This window comes from Strix uralensis, chromosome 1, assembly GCF_047716275.1.
Source record: "Strix uralensis isolate ZFMK-TIS-50842 chromosome 1, bStrUra1, whole genome shotgun sequence".
In the NCBI taxonomy this organism is placed as follows: domain Eukaryota; kingdom Metazoa; phylum Chordata; class Aves; order Strigiformes; family Strigidae; genus Strix; species Strix uralensis.
The window spans coordinates 24936817-24950482 of NC_133972.1; the positions used below are offsets into that span (position 1 = coordinate 24936817).

At 36.9% G+C, this 13666-nt stretch overlaps 1 protein-coding gene across 1 annotated transcript in view; it reads left to right on the plus strand.

Moving 5' to 3' along the window:
- Positions 1-13666, plus strand: part of ZNRF2 (zinc and ring finger 2) — a 56767-nt gene that overhangs the window by 19944 nt on the left and 23157 nt on the right. The window contains exon 2 of the mRNA XM_074860398.1: positions 12793-12888. Within this exon, the coding sequence (XP_074716499.1) occupies positions 12793-12888 (96 nt within the window). The remainder of the gene's footprint in view (positions 1-12792; positions 12889-13666) is intronic.

Sequence of the window (13666 nt, forward strand, 5' to 3'; positions counted from 1 at the left end):
TCTTTGCCTTCTAGCTGCTGTCTTGATCCTGTCAGTCTCTAGATTGTTTTATATGCTGCTGGCAGGCTGACTAATACAACAAGGTGCAGTAGGCTGCTCCAGTGTACCATTGGGAAGGCTCAGAGTCCTACTTGCTTGGGCTGGTCCCTAGTAGCTGACATGCACACACAGGAAGGGACAGCAAGAGCAAAGGAGGTCATGCTGCCAAGAGGCAGAAGGCAGGTAAAGGAATGAATGCATAAATGAGCTGAGAGGAGTGCAGGTTCAGACCCTGGCATTCTTTATGCTGCCCTCAAGAATTGTTCTAAAGAGCTTTTCAAGTCTTAAAAAAAACCCAGCAGACTTTTGGGGTTTTTTTGTTTGAGCATTTTATTATTTATATTTTAACTGCTCAATCACTGGTTTTAGGGATCTGTGGTAGAGCCTTGCTAACTCATTAGGTAAGGCTCTGGTTATGATGGCAGAGCTACGTGGAAAGGCAGAGCAAATTTATCTCATGATTTACTTTTTCTGTGACCCTTGTCTCAATGTCCTTGTGGGCAAATGGGCATTTTTATATAAGGTGGCACCTAGACACTTATGAGAATTGTTTGACTTTCTGTGTAAGCTAGAACAAGTTTCCTACTAACTTTCTAAAGTATGTAATGGAGACATTGCTCCTATTGTAACTATTGTTTTTTCTTGTCTATTTTAGAGTGTAAGCTCTTTGGAGGAGGGACTAATACATATATATGAACAAACACATTTGCAGCACTTAGCACACTGTGATCCTGATCTTACAAGGACATTCCTGAAATAGGAATACTATGATGGCTCTTTAGTCAGTTGTTTAATAAACAGAACAAACCACAAAACCCAAACAAAACCCAACACCCCTTTCTTACTAAAATGTAATCTATTAGCATGTTGCAGTTTCATACTAAAAAAACCCATCAACCCTTTCTTATTAAAGTATAACTTATTGGCATGTTGCAGTTTCATGCTATCTCAGTATTCAAAAAAACTCAAGACAGTGTCTCCTTTTTTTATATATAATGCTTATATATATGTATGTCTCAAATGACAGATCATGATTTTGAACAGTGAAGAACAAAATATACTTCTTAAATAGTCGCAGGTTTCCTGCCTTCAGTAGTGTTATGGATCAGTACAGCAATAAAAGCATATACTTTTTACAGAAAAAGCTGTACTCGGATAATAAAAGCATTTTAGTTACCATGTCATTTTTCAAACTGCTAAAAAGTCAAAATATCATTTAAACTAACTTGTTCCAACTGCACATCCCTATTAAAACTTAATTTACAGTCTGTGCTCTGTGTGTGTGTATATATGTGCATCTTATTAGCACAATCTGGTTAATGTAAACAAGATGTTTCTCTTCTAAGTGTAGATGTTTAAAATAGGTAACTAATCAAATTTCTCAACAGTTTGACTGAAGACCAATGCAGCAGTTGTAAAGAGTGAAAAACAGAAAATGCTCAGTAACATTTTCTACAAAGATCATTTAAAATGTCAGTGATACACAAAATATTTCTTAACAGGTTGTTCAAACAGTGGCATCTTAATCATGAAAAAGCAGGAATTACATTGCTGACTTAATTGCTGTGGTAGGAGTGATGTGGCATGTTATTTGAAAGTTTGGTTGGTTTGTGATTTATGGATGTTCTGTAAGATTTTGCAGAATATGGTGTGGGTGCTATGTACTCTCTTAACAGAGGTAAAAGACTAAATATAGACAAATCTGCCACGATTGATATGTTTAAAGCATGTAAGTCAATAGCTTGATTTTCTTCAGCTTTTACTGAGAGTAGTTAAGAAAACTTGGTTGGGGGGTTATTTCTTTATGGGTTCAGTTCTATCTTTTTCTGAAACAATTATGCATCATCTTTACTATTCCTCTTATTAGGCATTTTGCATGCTTTCTTCACTATGGTATATCCCCAAATGTTATTAAAAGGTTCTGTCTTAGGAACTTTTGCAAAACTATTCATTATAATACATAAATGCGTATCATTCAAATTTGAGAAACCGGTCTTGCATTTTATCAAAATTTGTACATAATTCATGTTAAATTCTGTTAATACTGAAGGATTTAATGATTAGATTCCAGTGTACACCTTTCTGAAATTGTGTTTTGTAACCCTTGGTGGTCTTCCCATTTTGTAAGATTCTCTTTAATCATTCTGTTAAAAGTCTGGCTGCTTATGAACCTACATCCTAGTTTCTGCAATAGTCTATATACTAAGGTAAATATTTTCCCAGTTGGAAGAATGGAGGGATCTTCTTCAGAGTGAACTCCTCTTAGTTGAATTTTCCATTTAAAAACAGAAGGCTGCTTAATGATAAGCAGAGATGGCAGTACTTTTAAAAAGTTATGCCTTAAAGTTCCTTTGTGCTGAGGATGAATGATATTTTTCAGCCTGGACTTTTCTACTAAGCTCAGTCCTCATTCATAAGTCATACCTATACTCTGGGGGAAAAAACCCCAACAAACCCAAATAAATAAACACAACCATACTTACTCTGCTCCCACTAGTTTCAATTGAATGAAAGTAAATTAGTCCATAGGTTAGATGTTCCCCTGCAGAATTATGAAATTGGTGCCCTCTGTGGAGGACTGCTATTTTGAGACCTAAAGAGGGAAAATACAGAGTATAATAATGGAGAAAAGTCTGCTGTTATGCTTAGGTAATAAATTCTTGCATCTGTGATTAAAAAATTAGATTAAAAGCACAAGAAAACAAGTATGCTTTGAAACATTTGTCCTTGACTTTCTTGAAACCGTACTTTTAATAGGTATAATTTTTCTGTTACACTGAATGATAAATGTAATTATAACTACTTTTGAAATATAATTTAATGTTGCTGTTGAAAAATGAAACATTATGTTTAGAATTAATATTTAAACTCCTGAGAACATCCCACATAACAATTTAACTTTTTATTTACATTCTTCCCAGTTGTAATCTTTAATATTTTGTACTCTGACTTTTTTGTCATTGATTGGTTTTCCCCTTTTTTCTTTGTCACTGCTACCTCTATTTCTGCAGGAACAAGTAGGTTATTGGTAAGTATTTCAACTAAATCAGACTTTACAAAGTTTTGCCTTAGTGAGGACTTCTTTTTTTACCCTCACTTACTTTGGTAAAAACTTTGTAGACAACAGACCAATTGTCTGTAAATGCTGTGCTTTCTCAGGTCTCCATTATCGTCTTGTTTGTGTAGTAGAGTAATAGTTTTCAGATTCTCCGAGAGACTTTGTCTTCTGCATGCTTTCAAGCAGCATCATTATCTGTGCTGACTTCTAAGATGCTGCCTTCTCCTGGGGCTTGCTCCTTTGTTCCTGTCTGCTGCGTTTCAAGTGCAGTGTCTCTCCCATTTCTTCTTCTTTTTTTTTTTTTTTTTTTTTTTTCCCATAAGACCTCGTATACATTTTGGCCAGTTTGCTCAGAAGACTTCTCTGCATCGGACAAGATGCTCTGTTTCACATGTTCAGTTTAGTCATCCTTGTCAACCATTATTCAGCTGTTTTCACATCATACTTCTTCCCTTTTAGCTATCATTAAATATATTCTCAGCATGGTATAGCCACCCTCTCCTCTCTTATTGTCATGCTTCATGTAATTTTAATCAGATTTGTTGCATTGTACAGTACAAATTATCAAGATATTGACATCTGCGTGTTTTCAGAAAGTAGGACTTCATTCTTTCTTCTGATCTTGGAGCAGCTCTTCCTATACTTCCTTTAAATGATGTGATTTCTAATGGAAACTTCTCTTTAACCCTAGTATATTTTTGAAAATAGTGACTTTGTTGACAGTGTGAAGAAGAGAAGGGGAGCATAGACAAACTGGTTCCCTGTACTTAAAAATTTGTAGCTGGCTTGCCAAATTATTCAGTTACTCCAGAAGAGCCTACTTCTGGCAGTAGAACACCATTATCCTGTCTGTCTTCCCCAACTTTCATTGTGGAATGATGAGTGGAAAGACCTTTTTCAGGTGTTTGAGGAAAATATTCCTCCAGGCAATGAGAGAAAATTGAGGGAGTAGGAAAAGTAAGGAAGAAAGAAAAAAAAAAATTGTAGGTTCAGGAGAGACTAGGAATGAGAGAGAAGAATTCTTCTTCCTTGAACTGTAATAGTTAAGATAGAGTTAAGAAGAAAAAAGCAAGGGGAATATGTAGTATCTCTAAAGTAAGAGTTTTAATGCATTTCATTTGCATAAAGTTTTCAGACCTCCGAGCTGACTTGCAGAGAGTTATTTGTCATCATCTGGGTAATGCAAGAACTAAGCTTGTTTGACAGGTTAATCTTGCCTGCCATGTGGAAATAAAATCCATTTGTGCCCCAAACCATTGACCATGCTTTCTGGCTACTTGCTTTATGAGCAAGTTAGTTGACTGGGCTCCAAAATATGTCCAACCTGGCTTAACTGCGTATTCAGACAACCTTGTTGTGCTCCACAAGATTTTTCTGAAGTGGCAAAAGCCCCAGTTGTGTACAGAACCCTCTGAAGTGTTGATAGGGCTAGTTTCTTCCCATACTACTGGTGTTACTCTGCCAGTGTGGCTAGAAGGGGACCTTGCTCTTATCTCTGCTTGCCAGAGATCTGTCAATGAATAGACATGAGAGAGAGGAAAGTTTCTTTCCATTGGTGCCCCTGATTCAGATTTTAGAAGGGGGTCATCACACCTGTATGAAAGAGAGAGAAAGTGTGTTCCCTTGAGTTCTCTCACCTGCCCCCCTTCCTTGGGAAAGGTGCTGTGGAAATTCATGGTGTTCTTCAGGGGAAAGTCTTGTTGATAAGTGGAGTTTTTGGTTGCTAGTTGAAAATACACTTCTCAATTTTAATAAGCTAAAATCTAAAATCATCTGGATTTAGGGTGTGGGTGGAGCCTTTTTTACATGAAAACTGAGGCTTGCTGTTACCTTTAAATCTACCAAATGCAACTCCCAATGTAAGTTTATATTCACACTTGTCTGTCTTCAGTTGCTTCTGTTCCATTTCTCTGCTGAGGGGGTGACATGTCTGAAATGCAGTTAATAAAGTAGTAAGTTAAAGAGTGAATTAATAGCTTACAGTCACTTTAAAAACTGTTCTTGTTTGTATGCTTGTCAATTTGAAAGTGCAAAGACTAGGAGTTTGGGTGAAGGAGACTTGAGCAGTCTCTCGTCTACCTTGACTACAGATCCCTATGGATGATGGTATGGGGGGGGTAACACCCACCCACAAACACGTGTGGAGCTAAGGTCTGTCTTCCTTTGTTGGGTGCTTGCATCGGTCTAAAATGTCACTCCTAAAAAGCTGTTCATCTAATAACAGCTATTCTTGTTTTTTTATTAAGAGGTGAAATCTCTCTTTCCACAGGTCCTTCCCACTTATAATTTCATCTTCTGGTTTGCAAGATATTTTAGCATAGAGGTGTGTTTTTCCTCTTTTAATGGTTCTATTTATTGTTTTTCAGTTTCTAAAAATGTGCAGCTGTCAATTATAATCATCATCATATGTTACTTTTACACTGGTATTAGGCACCTGAAGTTGTGCAGTTGATAAAGGCTTTATTTATGAATAAGAATGTGTCTTGTTCAATTTCTCTTCTTCATTCTGCACTGTGTTATTTTTCAGTGATTGCTACTGAAGATATCACTTTCCCAATTAACAACATGAAGGGAGCTAAAGAAGTTATGTAGTAAGATTCTATCTTTCATAAGTTTTTCCTTAGGAGCTTAAGTATTATCCAAACATATCTTCTCTAATTATTCCATGGGCTCAACTAAAATAAATTTCAGGTTTGTTTTTATTACCCATTTTACATATCCCTCCTTTCCCACTGAGTGTTGTGGGAGCTTTAAATCAGAAAATACTAGAGAGAATCCCTTGTTTCCCTCAAGGAATTCACAAGTGTGTTTACTTCAGTTTTATGGCACAAAAGTGGGGACTTTTTGAGCATTATGAGCACAAAATCAGTAAGTGCTGAGAAGAAGAAATTACTTGTGCTTATCCTGGTTCAGTTTTCTAGAAAAGACAGAGTTTGGAACATTTGTATTGTGTTCCTTATTTTTATTTGATTTCCTATTCTCTCCCAAATTGAGGGAAGTTTTCTTTATTTCTTTTCATCTCCAGAAGTCTTTCCAGATGGTACTGTGTTCTCCTGGCTTAGGCCATTGACAGCATAAGGAAGGATGAAAACTAGAGAACTAAATGTATCTTTTCACCAAGACACTTTCTCCCTTAATAAAAAACTTCTGTACATAAAATAGCAAACTTTCTCTGAGTAGCCACTTGTATTTGGAGCTACAGCACCCAGAAATTCTCCTATAGAGGGTACCCTGGTGATGTTCTTTTTTCTTTAACTTCTAACTTAGAGATTTTTAAAATGTCCATCCTCTGTTCTTGCATATACTGTGAAGTAATCTTCATATTCTCTTTGATGGTAAGAGTAAAGTTGCCAGGTAAGATTTAAGCTGTGTTAAAGCAATATGCTGTCATGTACAGAGCCTTATGGTTTTGAGCTTAAGGAGTTACTCATTCTGTCTTTCCATTTCAGCTGTCTGAGGAGAAGAGAGAATTCTGTGGACACATAACTCTGACAGACCATGTAATCTTTACTGGAGGCTTTTTTTAATTATTTTTTAAGTTTTACAAATCAGTTTACAGAAGAAGGGAGTAACAGAAGTTTGACTTGACCAGGACTGTTGTTACTTCACTGAGAATCTGAATTATTCCTGTCTATTTTTCTGCCGTTCTTACAATCTCACTTCATAGTCCTCTACACAGTTGAATATAAAAGGAAGAAGTGGAAGAAGTAGAGGCATTATACTTTGACTTTAATAAAATGTTTATGCTATTCTGCTTTATATTAGCAAGCTTAGGACATGGTCTAGGTGAAAAAGTAGGTGGATGCTGAAATAGTTGAAAAAAAAACCCCTGTAGCTGCTCTAGGAGATTGATTCAAATCCAGTATCACTGCAGTCTACTTTAGATCTGTTTTCAATCATCTTTTTTTTGGAGGGTGGGCACTTTAAAAAAAGAAATATAATGCCAAACTTGTAAGATCTGAAAGTACTATGGAGGACAAAATTGGAGTTCATATTTTTTTTAACATGTTAGAAAAGTGTTCATAATTGATTAAAAAAGACAAATGAGAATTACTGAATGTGAGGAGAAATAAAACATACCACTCAAAAATGGGACCTGGCTAGTAACAGTTCTGCTGAGGCTTTAGGGATTGTTATGGGTCATGAGAGGAATGAACCAATAATCTGTTGGTTTAAAATGTACATACCTATATACACACACATAAAGGAGATATCTCTATGTATAGATAGATCTGTATATAGATATTCAACGCCTAGTGTAACAGAATGATGTGATAAGTAATTATTAATTTCTGCTTAGGACTCGTGAAGTCTTAGCCTGAAAACTCTGCCCGGTTCTTGGCAATGCAGTATGTTAAGGTTGGAGAGAATCCAGAGGACAGCGATAGGAATAAAAGGTTTAGGCATCAGGGCCTGTGAGGAAAGATTAGAGTAACTTGGTTTTTTTCAGGCTAGGGGAAAAAGACGAAGGGCACACATTTTCCAGTGTGAACATGTTTTTTATACTGAGGACAGTTACTGACTGTTTTCCATGTCTACCGAACGCATAAAAAGTAATCAACCTTTTTTTAAGTGAAAGCTGCCAGATTAGACATAAGGGAAGATTTTTCTAACTCCCTAGGAATAGCATTGTAGGTTGTCTAGGATGTCTGTAAAATCTTTCACTAGTTGATTTTTAAGGGCAGGTTAAATCCTCTAAGTACATTTAACCCAGTTTCCCAGTATGGGATAGACTTGGTGACCTCTTGAGGTCCTTTCTAACATGTTTCTCTGATTATGTGAAGTTTTTTCTGTTTATTGGGGGGAGGGGATTATTTGTGGTGGGTTGTTTTAGCATCATTATGCAGGCTTTATTTGTGTGACAGTAATCTTGCATACCACCCTTATGCCATCATGTTTACTGGATGCTGTTCTTCCAGATTGTCTATACTTATTTTTCTAAGTATCAAAGAACAAGTGCAAGTTCATAAGTAACATTTGTCAGGCTTCTTATTGTCAAATACATTTTAGGAAAGTATGTGTATGCAGGGATTTCTCTTTTCTTATGACTTCTTCAAATGTAAACCAAAATGGATTTATCCATCTCGTTTGAAAACACAAGGATGCCCAAACTTAAAATTCTAATATATCACTTCTTTTAAAAGAACAGCTGGTATCATACTTTGTTTGGTTTTGGCAGTGTTCCAGTTGAGATGTTTTCTGCTGAAAGGTTACTCTGATCAGGCTGATGCAGTCTTCTGCTTTGGTGAATGTTTTATTTGAGGTTACTTCTTGCTACAACTGTTTATTGACAAGAAGGGTCATCCATTCTTCTGTTCAAGTCTAATACTGCTTTAATGTGTTTCCTTTATGTGCAATTCTGTGACACTGCACTGTATTGTCTGGAAGTTCTTAGCTCGCTCTTTTTTTCTTTTTTTTCCCCACCATAAAGTAGATATTTCAGAATGAGTGCAAACATGATTTTGCAAAAATTATAGAGGTCCAGGAGTTTGTTATTTGTTGGATGGTTTTTGTTTGCTTTGCTATGCACTGAACTGCAAGTTAAACAGTCTGATGTTTGCAAAGCAAGGCAAACACAGTAAGATATTAATAAGAGGTTGAAATTGGTGTGGATAGAGTGAGTGGCCACCCATCGACTTGTCCCTGTCGATAGTTTCTACGCCTTCCAGAGATGAAGGTTATGAGTTCGGTAAATGGATGTGAGAGAAGATGGGATTTCTTGGCTAGCTGGAGGTTCGTATGCAGAAGATGGTGGAGTCTGAAGAAAGTGATACATTCAAGAGAGAATGAGAGAGAGAATTGACTTCTGAATATTTAAGTCCTGCTACTTACACAAGTTTAGTTATTTCAAGCTTTCTGTACCACCTTGGGATTTTCTAGTAGCTGTACCGCAACCTTCTGTTCTGTCTCTCTTTTCTTGTAACTGTACTTTTTTCCAGGATTATGGTTTTCAGTAACGTGTTACTTTCAGTATTGTAGTCACAGTTGTGAAACTAGATGATGGGAGCTTGTAAAAATTTGTCTCCCTGCCTCTTAAGTGTGCAGTTGTAAAAGTCAGCTAGAGGCATGTGCTTGCTCAGTTTTGGTGCTGTACAGAAAGAGAGCGGGGTGGGAGGTGGTTCTTCCCTGACTTAGGTTGTATCACAGGCAATGTCCTCTCTATTACTGGAGAAGGAAGGACCGCTTTGCAGTGATATGCTGACAAACAGTGATGACCCTAATACAAAGATGATAGTTCCTCATCTTGGATGAGGATAGGGGATGCTGTGAAACCAACACCTTCATAAGAGCTGAATTTTTACCCAGAATTATACATTATCTTTTGCGCTCTTCTTGTAAAGAGAGTGAGAAAGTAGTTAATTGAGTTTTGTAGTTTTTAGAGGACACTTTACGTGATGCCACCTCATCTGATGACTACTTCCATTTTGTTGTCCAAATGTCTGTGAATGCGTTGTTTATCTGCAAAACTCAGTAAAACAAATCATGTAGAGAGCAAGTTATTTTTGACCTGTTGCTGATTGTTAAAGTCATGTGAAACTTTCTTCAGGTTTTCAGAATTGTTCCTTGAGACTGGTGGTAAAAACAAACATAGGCTACAAATGTTGTTAGCCTGCTGGGCAGTGGTACAATGGAGTCTTTGTTCTTACAGAGTACTTAATTGTAAACTGGGTCATGAAACTATTGCCTTCTGATTTGAGGAAAGGTGGGAAAATACAGCTTTTTTTTTAAGCACCTTTAGCTGGCTTGTGGACAGTGTTGATTGTTCAGTTATTTATATTTTTCAAATAGAGTTAAAAATAAAGCAAATATTGTGTCTACAGTCAAAATAATTTGTTCTTTGGGGTTACTAAAGGAATTGGAAATGGTAATTTCCTTCACACAAAGCATACACTGTGCATCTCTTGGGGAAGACGGCTAATTTCAGGAGCTGGGTATTGCAGCAGAATGTTGTGAAGGAATGAGAAGTTGGATTTCACTTGGATTTGAAAAATGTTTCAGCAAGTGTTGTGAGCTCAAGGCTCTCTTTCTGCTGTTTTGCTAGTCTCTGGCATGCAGCTGATGCTGGTCACTGGAAAAATATATTTCTCACAAAGATACCTTTACCACTGGCAGTCCATAAGGCTTAGTTAAGTTGGTCCGTAAGGCTTAGTTAAGTGTGATGTCCTCTACTTCTTGGGTTCTTCAGTGTCCTGTTCTGCACACTGAGTAGAGCTATAGCAGTCAAATATCCCAGACTTGCTGTGTCAGGAGGATATTTGTAGTTGTTTAACTATTACCTTCAGATATCCCTTGACACTGGACAAGCCACAAGATACTGTACTGTTAAAATACTTACTATATTGCTAGAATGTAGACTGTTTACTAGGTTTAGGGGCAGGTATATGATTGTATAAGCACATTCAGCTGAATACTCTAGGTGGATAAGCAGATTTTTCACAGCTGTCTATCTTTAAGCATGGTTTTAAGTAAAAGCGTTGTTGTTGTTATCATCATCGTCTACCCAAACTCTCCTTACTGTTTTGTTCGGATTTATGTATTCCCTCCAAGCATTCCTGGGATACGTGCCTTCTTAATAACACTGTTAACTTTAGCAGTGGTTCTGAAGACGTATTAATGGTTTTTCCTTCTCCCATCGCTCCCAATTAGATGTGCTGATGACCCTAGGGAATAAGCTAGAAGGATTCTGTCCAGAAGGCAGAAGAAACCTGTTAATGACTGTCCTGGTGCTTAACTAGCCATGGACATAAATGTTAACTTGCTGTAACGCAAACACTCCCTTCTGGTACAGCAGGACTCAGTCTGCAGTGCATAAGGAAGTTATGTACTTTTTCACATCAAAATATGTTGTTAATTATGCCTTATGGAAGCATATAAATGAGAATAATGCATTGATCTTAGTAGGTTTTGACTAGACTTGAGTAATCAGCTGCATTAGGCTGATAAAAGTTGAGAGAAAATTTAGCCCGGGTCAGTTTTTGAAGAAAACCATAACAAAACAGTTATGAGTGGGTTTAGGTGTTTGGAGGACTGAGACACTAGTTTTGATTTTAGTCATGTTGAGATGCAGCCTGGGGGAAGGAGGCTACACAGTGGCTGAAGGGTGACTGACAAATCTTTCTACAAATAAATTAATTCTTTCAACTTGTTTTTTCCAAAAGATGTGTTTGGCTGTTGTATGCTTATTAACTTGTGGTTGTAACTGTTGTTTGTAAAGATGTGGATTGCAGGAGGAGGATTAAAAATAAGGAGAGACGAGATATATTTAAACTGAAGTGTAAGACTGACACAAGAAGAAAGATATGAACTGCTTATGACTAAAATGGGAAGAATAAGAACTGTACTTTATCTCAGGAAGTGGTTTCCAGTGCATGTTCAGCTGCTGCTCAGAGTTCCTCATGGGTGTTACCAGTTGTCTGCTTTGACTTGCTTCCTATTAGCTGCACTAAAGAATTAAAATAATTGTCTTGTTAAATGAAGTGCATTACTTGTATCAAGTGCTAATGCTTTAGGTTAGCTGCTTGATCTACCTCTGGATAATAATTAACAGTAAAGATCAACATTTTCAGGCATCAGTAACTTGAAGGTGCAGCATCAAGTCGCTTGTCATTCTTGACTGACTCAGTTCATTGTGGAAGGTTAGAAGTACAAAAGTAAGGGGCAACAAACTAAAATGTGTGGGAGCAGGCCCAGATGTGGATGTTGGTGGAAGGTGCAGTGGCCTTTTATACATGCCTGCATTATTACTTTTCAATGACATCAAAGAAAATGTTGCTCCTTTGCACTGAGCGTGGATTTAGGTATTTTTGCCGTATGTTCTCCCATAGGTATACTCCTTAAGAGCTGTTACGTATCAAGATCCCTGTTGGTGGCTTTTGTCTCTCACTTGTATGTTAATTATTCAGCAGATCAAAATCAGTCAGACTTTTCTGTGGACTGTAAATCTTGTCCAGCCAGTCTTGTCCTTTAACTGGAAGACTGCTGTCTTTGATAATGACATAAAGTATTAAGCAGTCTTGTCATGGACTATTATGCAGTTGCATCACAATCCAGACCGTCTTAATTATTCTTTACCCCATATTGCCTCAGGCTGTGTGTGATCTCAAGAGTTAAGCAAGGTCATGCTTGGCTAGGATGAGAGAAGTCAAACAAATTCAGTGCTACAGGAAATATTAGTGATTCAGTAGGTGAGGCGACACCCCTGAGTTAATATTTTCCCTGTGCCCCAGACCAGTAAAAGATGCTGCAGCTTGCGTGATGAGATGTAAAACTTAGATCCTTTGTTAAAGTTTCAGCGGTATTCCTAGTAAAAATGAAGATGGTAATTCAGGGTTCCTCCCCGAGTTCAGATTTTAATGGCTACGTTCTCTACACATTTCTAATTTTTTGTTTTAGTAGAGTTATATTATCCTCTTGTTCCTGTCTTAAACTGTTCTTGGAGTTGTTGGGAAAGTTTGTGTTCCAGAGGTGCTGACATGTTTGCAATTGGCAACAGATCAGTTTGCAGAAATAATGGTTTGATATCTTTTGAAATCAAGGGAATTATATTCATGTAAGAAATGTCAGGTCAGAACTGAAAAGTGACCAGATATTTTTTTTCTTTGTTTTAATGTGTGCAGAATAGTTTTTTGGCTTGAATGTACATATGTGCAATGTTGTTGAGTGTTCTCACACTTACATATTTTTATTTTCCATAGGATTCAAGTGCCCTGTATGTTCAAAATTTGTATCTTCTGACGAAATGGATTTACATCTTGTGATGTGTTTGACAAAACCAAGGATAACCTACAATGGTAAGAAAGAAGTAAGCTGATAATTATTTATTCATTTTAAACATTAGAGTGGTGATGATAATTCTTTATTTAATGAGATGGTCTGTTAACAAATTCAGTGGATTCAAATGATGTATGTTTTTTGCTTGCAGTTTATTTTTTTCAAATTAATTCCTAAGAACTTGGTCTTTTTTATACTGTATGCTAATATAATTTACACTGTTGACTTGTTATGCAAATATAAAATTATTTTTGAGTGTGTTTATTCCAGTTTTTGACCACAAGATCATAGATTGGTCAGTGTGCATTTAATGTCCACTTGAGATATGTGTAGCTTAAACATTGTCTTATCTAATCCCATGAAGTAGTGAGGTAGGTCAGTCAAGTCTCCTTCTGGGGTCATTATTAAGGACTCTTACTTGATGCACTGTGCATTTGCATGTTGTTTAAGAAGATGACCCTTTCTTGGAGGAGCTAAAGAACTTTCTCCTTTAGCTGACTGCATATGTAATACTTCATAAGGACTGGTAGATATGTATGTTTTTGTTATTTCAGTGAAACTTGCCAATGTCAAATGAATCACCTGTGGTAGCTTTTTTTTTCCCCTACCACTAAGCTCTCCTTCTGGGCAACCTTTGATGCAAGGCAGACAGGACTTTTGCCGCTGTTGTGAGCAAACTTTTCTATTACTGTGCCTTAGGCTGACACTCAGTTCTAAGGCAAGCACACAAAAAGCTTTCAGAAAACTAGGAATTAGAAAATCTTACTGAAATCTTAGTGCCTACTTTGGCAGAGCTGC